The sequence below is a fragment of the Triticum dicoccoides genome, chromosome 7B, assembly GCF_002162155.2.
Source record: "Triticum dicoccoides isolate Atlit2015 ecotype Zavitan chromosome 7B, WEW_v2.0, whole genome shotgun sequence".
Lineage (NCBI taxonomy): Eukaryota > Viridiplantae > Streptophyta > Magnoliopsida > Poales > Poaceae > Triticum > Triticum dicoccoides.
In genome coordinates, this window is record NC_041393.1 from 478,898,016 (window position 1) to 478,906,971 (window position 8,956).

The window sequence follows — 8,956 nt, forward strand, 5'->3', positions numbered from 1 at the left end:
GGGGGTTTGACCCGGAGGGAGGGGGGTTTAAAAAATTCTAGAGATGAAAATAAGAAATACTTGAAATCATATATTTACATTAATTATTGATGAGCAATGAGAATATAATATATTCTACACAATTCAGCGTTGGATCATCCTTATTTGTAGATATGGTACCATGTGTTTACATGTCGTAGGACACAATGACACTGTCCTGTGGTGGTAGCTTCAAATTCATAATTGTGCATATGGCTATTCTTTTGTTGATTAATAATAACCTTTTAAAACCAAATAAACGGGTGCCTCCTTTGACTTGACCTTTGACCTTGGCCCAATGATCAACTTAGGACTCCCGATTTCACACAAGAATTTGACCATAGCTGAATGGGAACCGCTTTATGGCAAAGTTGCTAATCGGGTTAGCCCGTGGCGAGGGAGGTTTATGTCATCAGCAGCCATGCTGATATTGACCAACTCTATCCTCCCTCCCCCTTTTTATGATGGGGATGTTTCTCCTTGCGGATGGAGTGCATACCAAGCTTGACACCCCGCGTTCCCGGTTCTTTTGGGAAGGAACTGAGACGAAACGCAAGTACCATTTGGTGAAATGGGCCGTGGTTTGTAGACCAAAAATGTTCGGTGGTTTGGGGATCACAAACTCTAAGCTCATGAATGTTGCCCTGCTCACCAAATGGTGGTGGCGCCTTGCACAAAACGAGTCGGGACTCTGGGCGGCTATCCTTCGGGCAAAATATTTCCCGGACGGAAATCTTTTCAAGGCTAAGTCGAAGGGATAGTCGTTTTGGAACGGGATCCAAGCGGTGAGACCGGCCTTTACGGTGGCGGCCCAGTTTAACGTCAATAACGGCTCGTCCACGCGGTTTTGGCTCGATTGCTGGAGGGGTCAAGCTCCGCTGTGGCAATCCCACCCGGAGCTGTATCAACTGGCCACAAACACTAACATTATGGTCGCCGACGCCCTTCGAGTTCACCCTCCGGCGATCTCCTTCTTTAGGACACTGGAGGCTGGCAAGGCCGCTTCTGGGAACGCTCTCGTAGCTGACCTTGAGGGCAGGACTCTCAGCCAGGAAACGGACGATGTCACTTGGAAGCTCATGACTTCCCGGAAAAATTCGGTCAAATCCTTATATGAGAAGCTGACGGAGGGGAATGTGCTAGACATGGCTAGGGGGCTATGGAAGGCTGGCATCCCCCTCAAGATCAAGATTTTCTTGCGGCAAATGTTCCGTAATCACCTACCAACATCTGATAATATGGCCAAGCGGAATGGGACGGCGAACGGGACTTGCGCCATTTGTGGCAAATGTTCCGTTTGTGGATGCTGCCTTGGGGCTTTATTAATTTAAAGTCGGACGCTCCGTGCGTCTTCGTTCCCAAAAAAAATGATCAACCTAGTCATCATCCATTGGTCTTCAAGCATCAGGATGAAGATATCCAAAATAAATAAATACATAACCCAAAAATGTAATATGCAAAGGGGAGGATAACAAAAAAATCATTAAAAAGACAAATAAGAAAATGGAGAAAGAAAAACGAAACAGAAAAGGAAAAGGAAATCAGAAAGGGAAAAGCCAAACTTGGGCCAGGCCCAGGACAATGGAGAGTGCGTGTCATTGGGTTTCCCCGCTTCTGCGCAGCCGCAGCCCGCAGAACTCGGACCCGCCGAGTTGGACCCCAAGTCTAACTCCCTCGCTCTCGTCCATATAACCCAGGCGACCCACAGGATCCACCGTCCCGACGCCGAATCCCGATATTTATTTTTCTTGCGTTCCGGTCCCCAGGCTTGGAGTTATTTCGTAGTCTAGTGCTCGCTCGTCTCGCGCGGCGGCGGCGGAGGGTTTGCGTCGGCGCTCTTGCGAGCTAGGGTTTCGGGTCGAGGAAGAGCGAGATGGAGGAGGTGACGGAGGGGGTCAAGAACCTGGCCGTGACGGAGCCGCACAAGAAGAACCGGATCCAGGTCTCCAACACGAAGAAGCCGCTCTTCTTCTATGTCAACCTCGCCAAGGTGAATCCCCTTTTCTCTCCGCTTCATCGAACTTTGATCCGCGCTGGGTTCCGGTCTAAAACCCTTGGAAAGTGCCTACTCATCTTGTCTACCCATTGATTACTGCGCTTTGTTTTGTTTTAGAACGCGTGCGCTTGGATTAGATTTGCTCTGTGCTCATTCCGTTGTGGAATTTGCGTTCTGCCGATCTATATAGTTTGTTTGGGGCAACGATTTAGTTGTGTGATGTTTTTATTGGTGAAATCGGAAGCTAATGTTGTTGTGGTGATGATTTTGCAGAGGTACATGCAGATGCATAACGAGGTGGAACTCTCCGCCCTCGGCATGGGTAAGCTCCTCTGCCCTTCAGGGTTATTTCAACTGTTTGCTAGTACTAAGGCTACTAGAGATTAGTAATAGCTGCTGTGTTGCTGCAATGAAGCGCTCATGGGCTTAGAACCGATTGTGTAAGCCTACCTCGTCATGATATGTTTTAGTTTTAGATTTGACCAAAATATGCATGGGTTGTTTGCGATGTCATCGTGGAAGTTTATTTTTCAGCATCCAGGCTGATTGTCCCAGCTCATGGTTGGTTAGTGTTCTCCTAAGTCCTTAGGAAGGGTCAGTGACTTCTAAGACTAACACATTTGACAAGTCTTGTGCCGGACATGTGCTGTCTTACTAATTGTTTGTTTCAAACCATCGGTTTGCCTTATTTTCTTATTTGAGATGCCATATTGTTATATGCAGCTGAGAATCTCTGTAGTTACTTGTTTACCAGCTTATCTGTGTTGCGGTGGCTGTTGTTATGTTCTTATCTTGTCAATCCAACTATTGGAAAATTTATGTGGTCAAAGTTACATTCATTTAATCACAAAACTAATTCATTGTTCGGCTGTTTATCTGATGCATTTTGATGTTAAAGCCAACAAATGACAGTTTCATTTGTCTCCTTCCTTTACATTGCTCATTGATTCTTTGTTATGGTGCTTGTGAAATGTCAACTGCTGAATCTCTTGTTTATATCCTTTCAGCTATCGCCACTGTGGTCACAGTTGCCGAAATTCTGAAAAATAATGGCCTTGCTGTTGAGAAGAGTAAGACTTAGGTTTCCTTGTTTGTAATTCGTCTTTTGCAATTTCGTTCTCTCTAGTTATTCAAATCAATTAAAATGTCTTGCAGAGATCATGACATCCACTGTTGATGTCAACGATGAATCAAGGGGCCGCCCGATGCAGAAGGCCAAGGTTAGATTTCTTCCTCAGTTCCCATGAACGACATGAGCTAGCAGTGTTTTAGAACAGTATATGCCAATGTTTGCTGATCTTTGAAACCGTTTTTACGCCAGATTGAGATAGTGCTGGGCAAGACTGAGAACTTCGACGAGCTGATGGCTGCTGCCGCGGAGGAGAGGGAAGTCGCAGCTGCCGAGGACGGCGAGGAGCAGGGCTAATAAACTATTTTGAGTCGGTTGTTGTAGCTTTTATTTAGTACTTGCTGCTAGGTTGTGTGTTATCTTCTCTTGGCCAGCAAGAGATAGGTACTTATGTAACCAAAGTTCTTCGTATTTGATTCGTTTCAGTGCTAGTTATGTTCATGGTATATGCTCGTTAGTTTATTATGCAGTGTATGTATAATGATGAACCTTATTTTGATGCCTCTCATATCTATTTTGGGATACTGGACACGTGGTTTCAACTCATGACCAACTCAGCTAAAAAAAACTCACGGCCAACACTATTATCTGTTGAGTGTCACTAGGATAAATGTTGAGATGGAGGAGAGAAAAACTTGAAATAAACACTTGCCTTAACCAAGAGATGATCTCTTAGCAATAATATTTCTCATCATATATCTAGGTATATATCTAGTTATTAGAGATAACCAAATACTAAAAAGTGCCACACGTATGGCGTGAAGCAATCTGGTTCTGGTCGCGTCGGTTTCTCCTTTCCCGAACAGGCGCCTCTCGTGAACAGTTGGTTGCCGTCTGTATAAATACCTTGGTCTTCTAATGAACCGACACCCAGATGAATTACTGTTCATTACCTGTCTCTCGTTTCTAATTTGAACTAAAACTACGACGAGTAAATCGGAACGGAGGGAGTATTTTACAACAAAATCAACAGACTTGCACGCGCTGGGTTCACACCGGGATGACTGCCTTTCCTTCCCTTTGCTCAGTGCTCGCACGCGTATATCATTGTTTCGACTCTTCAGCTCTCCACATGATACTTCAGCGCAATCGTGTAGCTAGTTTTTTTTTCAAGAAGTCATATAGCTAGCTAGTAGCTACTACTCGCCATTGTTGCAAAAGAAACTACACCATTGATAGTCATTACCAGCCAAATCATGCATAGCCATAGGTAATAGTCTTCTTTTTTCGGGTGAAAAGAGATTTCTCATTATTCAAGGTGGCCTCTCAGCCGAGGCTAGACGTACAACAGACTCAATACCTGAGTGGAACCACACAACAGTCCAGGGGGTCCTTCGCCCATAAGAGGCAAGTTCATGACTACATTTATTTTGTGAACGACAACAAAGAGTAAATGAGACCTCCCTTCCAGCGGCAGCCGCTATATCTCTAATCTCCTGAATGAGGGTGCGATGCACCGAATGATCCTCCACATTTGCTATGATCGTCGCCACAGCCTCCGCGCAATCAAGCTCAACCCTTATTGGCAAACCGGTCCTACGCAGGGCCAACTCAAGGCCCTCCTTGCATGCCGCAAGCTCCGCTCCCAGGGCAGCATCGCATGTGCGCAGCTCTCTACATGCAGCATAGATGATTTCTTCGATCATCGTGCAAAATCATCCCTCCTCCTGCCGCTCCTGACGCTGCAACAAAACTTTCGTCGGTATTTAGCTTTGTGCGGCCCGGCACTGGCGCGGTCCATGACCTCTCCTCCTTGGCCACCTTAGGAGGACGAGTGACATACTGTGGCAAGGAGACCGTCATCTTCCCCTTGGCCATATTAGCGGTGTTGTTGGAAGCAGAGCAACAAAGTAATATACTCATGCAAGAACCGCCGCGAGGCTTCAACAGGGGGCGGTTTCTTGTCATGCGTGATATCATTCCGGACATGCCAGGTCCTCCACATGATCATAAGCACGATCATCCTCGTTGCCTCATCAAGAGTGTCCAGCAGGGTGAAGAGCCACTCCGGACCAGTTTTCATGATGTCCTCCACCTTCGGAATACAGCAATCCATGGCCATGGCGTGCCACAGCTCCTTTGCCAAGGGGCACCTGTAGAAAGCGTGGAACATATCCTCCTGTTCCAGTCCACACAGAGGGCATTGATCAGAAACCTCAAGACGAGAAAACTTATTTGCCCAAGTAGCAAGCGAGTTCGTAACGATCCTCCAAGCAAAACGCGTAGCTTAGGGGGAGAAGGGCACCCCCATATGATCTTCCAGATGGCGCGATGACCATCCGGTGCCCTGCTCATGGTGGTGGCCAGTGGACGTTCGTGCTCGTCCATGGTGAACCGGTAAACGGATCGAACCGGTAAGCAGGAGTTCGGCCACTAGTCGTAGTCGGAAGGTACCCTGTTGGGTAATAAGTTGGCGTGAAGGCTCGCGGGGGATCCATCGATCTCGCCAAATCCGAATGTTTCGGCCATCCCCTACACGGCAGACGAGGCCCTTCTTGAGGAGCTCGAGGCCATATTGAATGGCCTGCCACGTAGGGGAGGCGTTACCGGAGAAGACTGTATCCTCGAGGCGGCCCTCGGGGAAGTACCTCGCCTTGAGGACTTGCACACATAAACTGTGAGGATTAATTAGCAAGTGCCACGCCTGTCGGGCAAGGAGGGCCTGGTTGAAGACACAAAAATCATGGAATCCCATCCCGCCCCGAGTTTTGTGCACCAAGTTCTTTGGCCACGCCAGCCGATGTGTCTTCCTCTTCCCTTCCGATGCACCCCACCAGAAGTTCCGGACCATACGGTTGAGGTCATCACATACATACATGGGTAGCTTGAACACCCCCATTACATACGTTGGTATAGCATGCGCAATGGCTTTGATCATTATCTCCTTTCCAGCCAAGGACAATGTATCTCCCCATGCTATGATTCTCTTCAACAATCTGGACTGCAAGTTTTGAAACTTCCCACGAGACATGCGACCCTCCGGTGTAGGGAATCCCAAGTACTTATCCTCAAACAAATCTGTCACAATATTAAGAACTGCACGCACTTTCTGTTGCTCCTCAATTGGACATGCATCACCAAATAAAGCGCCGCACTTTGCCGGATTAATACTCTGGCCTATGGCCTCTCATAAGCATGCATGACCTTCTTCACATTCCTTGCTTGCTCCTCTTCAGCTTTGAAAAAGAGTAGCGTGTCTTCTGCAAAAAGTAGGTGGGACACGCCAGGAGCTCCGCGGCACACCTTTAGCGGGGTAAAATCACCATTTTCTTCCCCTTTCTTCAACAATGCAGATAGACCATCAACCACCAATAAAAATAGGAACATGGATAGAGGATCACCTTGCCGTAGCCCACGAGATGGTGCAACGAATCCAAGAGCGTACCATTAAATTTTAATGTGTATCTCATCGAGGTGACACATGACATAATCCAGTTCACCCACCAGTGAGCGAAACCCATCTTTTGCATCATTTGCTCCAAGAAGATCTAGTCCACCCTGTCATATGCTTTAGACAAATTCAGTTTATATGCGCAAAAACTTTTTTCAGGGTCCTTCTCTTGCTGTATGTAGTGAAAGCATTCAAAAGCAATTAAAGCGTTGTCTGTTATGAGGCGTCCAGGTACAAAGGCACTCTGCTCCGGCAAAATAATCTCATCAAGAATAGGGCGGAGGAGGTTTACCAGACATTTGGCCACCACCTTGTAGATGACATTGCACAAGCTAATGGGCCTGAACTCAGACAATCTCTCCGGGTTGTCCACCTTGGGAATGAGTACTGTGGCCGTGTGATGCACCTCCTCTGGCATAATGCCCGTCCGAAAGAACTCCTTCACGCCAGCAATGACTTGCTCCCTCATCACCTCCCAGTTCCTTTGAAAGAACCGAGCGAGAAATCCATCCGGTCCCGGGGCCTTCAAGGGGCCAATCTGGAACAAGGCATCAGCAATCTCCTTGTTGGAAAAATCTGCGCATAACCAACATTCATGCGGTTAGTAACGCGAGTGTTGATTAAATCAATAACCGGGCCCGGACAAATGGTCTCGTCCGCAGAAAACAGCGTAGAGAAATAATCTGAGACCATCGTCGCCATAGTTACATGATCACTATGGGCGGTTCCTGTAGCATCAAGTAGCTTCTTGATGTTGTTCTTCCTAGCACACCATTTGGCCTTCCCGTGGAAGAATTGGGCATTACGGTCCCCTTCTTTCAACCACGCCACCCACGGTCGTTGCATCCACACACTACTAAAGGATGCTGCTAACACGACACTACGATCAGAGACCCTTTAAGGAAACTGTGTGTGATGCATTAATCGCAAACGGTGATGTAAAATAACCGTAAAAAAGGTGGAAAATGTTTGCGATGGCAGGTACATCAAACATGGTTCAGATTGTACTTGCATGTGCGATGATGGGCATATGGTTGATCCAGACGAACTGTTTGCGATTAGACAGAACAACAGAAACGGACAACCATATCAATGTGTGTGTGCGATATACGACATACAATTTGCTCTGATGAACTGTTTGATATTAGGGAAAGCAACAGAAACGGTCAGCCAAATCAAGGTGTGGGTGATATACGTCATATGGTTCACTCGAATGAACTGTTTTGGATTAGGGAAGAGAACATCAACGGTTCAACTTAACAAGATGTGTGTGATACGCGGCAAACAGGCCCGGAGGTTAATTTGGGAACAAGTATACAGAGGTTAATTTGGCATACAAGACTTATAAGTTTCACAGAAATCATATCACTTTTTTTGGAAAACATTTAATTGCGTTGAATGTATATAGTGCTCCGTCCTATTAGTTGAATTAACCTCGAGGTCCATGTTTTGGAAACATGTCGTAAAGTAACAGAATAGACCATCATTCAAGCCAATCAACATGTGTTCAAAAAACAAAAATTATCAAAAAGTAACGAGATAGACCTTCTTCAAGTCAATCAACATGTGTTCAAAAACAAAAAATGTCAAAAATTACAAAACAAAGACCTCGATATTAACCAGATGGATGGGTCACTACAAAGGTTTATTATAAAGCTTTGCAGTGACCCATCCATCTAGGTAATATTGAGTCCACTCCCATCTGGTCACCCATCTCATGACTACTCCAGCCTCAGCATAGTTAACTTGGGAGTTCTGTTAGATGAGCTATCGGTAGGGAAGCTGGTCCTTGCTGCTGTAGGATCGCTCTTTGCATCCTTTATTGCGCAACACAATGGAAATGGTTCAACTAAACAAGATGTGTGTGATACGCGGCAAACAGGTCCGTGATAAGAAATATGTGTGAAGACCAATAATAACACAGACAATTGCTGCTAATAAGCCGTGTGATTTGCTCTGTCTACAGAAGAATAACATGTATATATATATATAACTGAAATAAAAATCCAATTACATAAGTGACTATACAGATCATTCGCACACTCCTCAATAAATAATTGCGTGCATTCTAAAGTAGGAGAAACGATCGCCTAGTCATCTACTTCCTGTGATGCTCCCGCCACTGCTCTGTGGATCGATCCCTCGTCTGGGGCAGGAAGAAGACACTTCCTTATGTCAACAATCCGCCTATACATCTCGTAGCTTGTGTACGCATCCTTGGCCACGTACTTGACGTGTTGTTCATCCAGCCTCTCATGCCAAACACTGTGCCGGGCGTTCTTGTCCTTCTTGCTCTCATCCTTCATCTTCATGTAGTAGGGATCGATGATGGCCGAGGCAAGGTCAACCAGGGAGTTCAGTTTGTTGTTTTTGCTGCCCCAGACCTTGTAGTGGTCCTGGATGTTGAGAAGATTCCGGCATT

At 46.2% G+C, this 8,956-nt stretch overlaps 1 protein-coding gene across 1 annotated transcript; it reads left to right on the plus strand.

The window, feature by feature from the left end:
- Window positions 1-1,725: 1,725 nt before the first annotated feature.
- On the plus strand, window positions 1,726-3,667 carry LOC119337864 (uncharacterized protein At2g34160-like). Its single transcript, XM_037610093.1, has 5 exons — window positions 1,726-2,008; window positions 2,288-2,336; window positions 3,022-3,084; window positions 3,170-3,234; window positions 3,336-3,667. The coding sequence occupies exons 1-5, from the start codon at window positions 1,892-1,894 to the stop codon at window positions 3,438-3,440; spliced, it is 399 nt and encodes a 132-aa protein (XP_037465990.1). The 5' UTR covers window positions 1,726-1,891; the 3' UTR covers window positions 3,441-3,667.
- The last annotated feature ends 5,289 nt before the right edge of the window (window positions 3,668-8,956 follow it).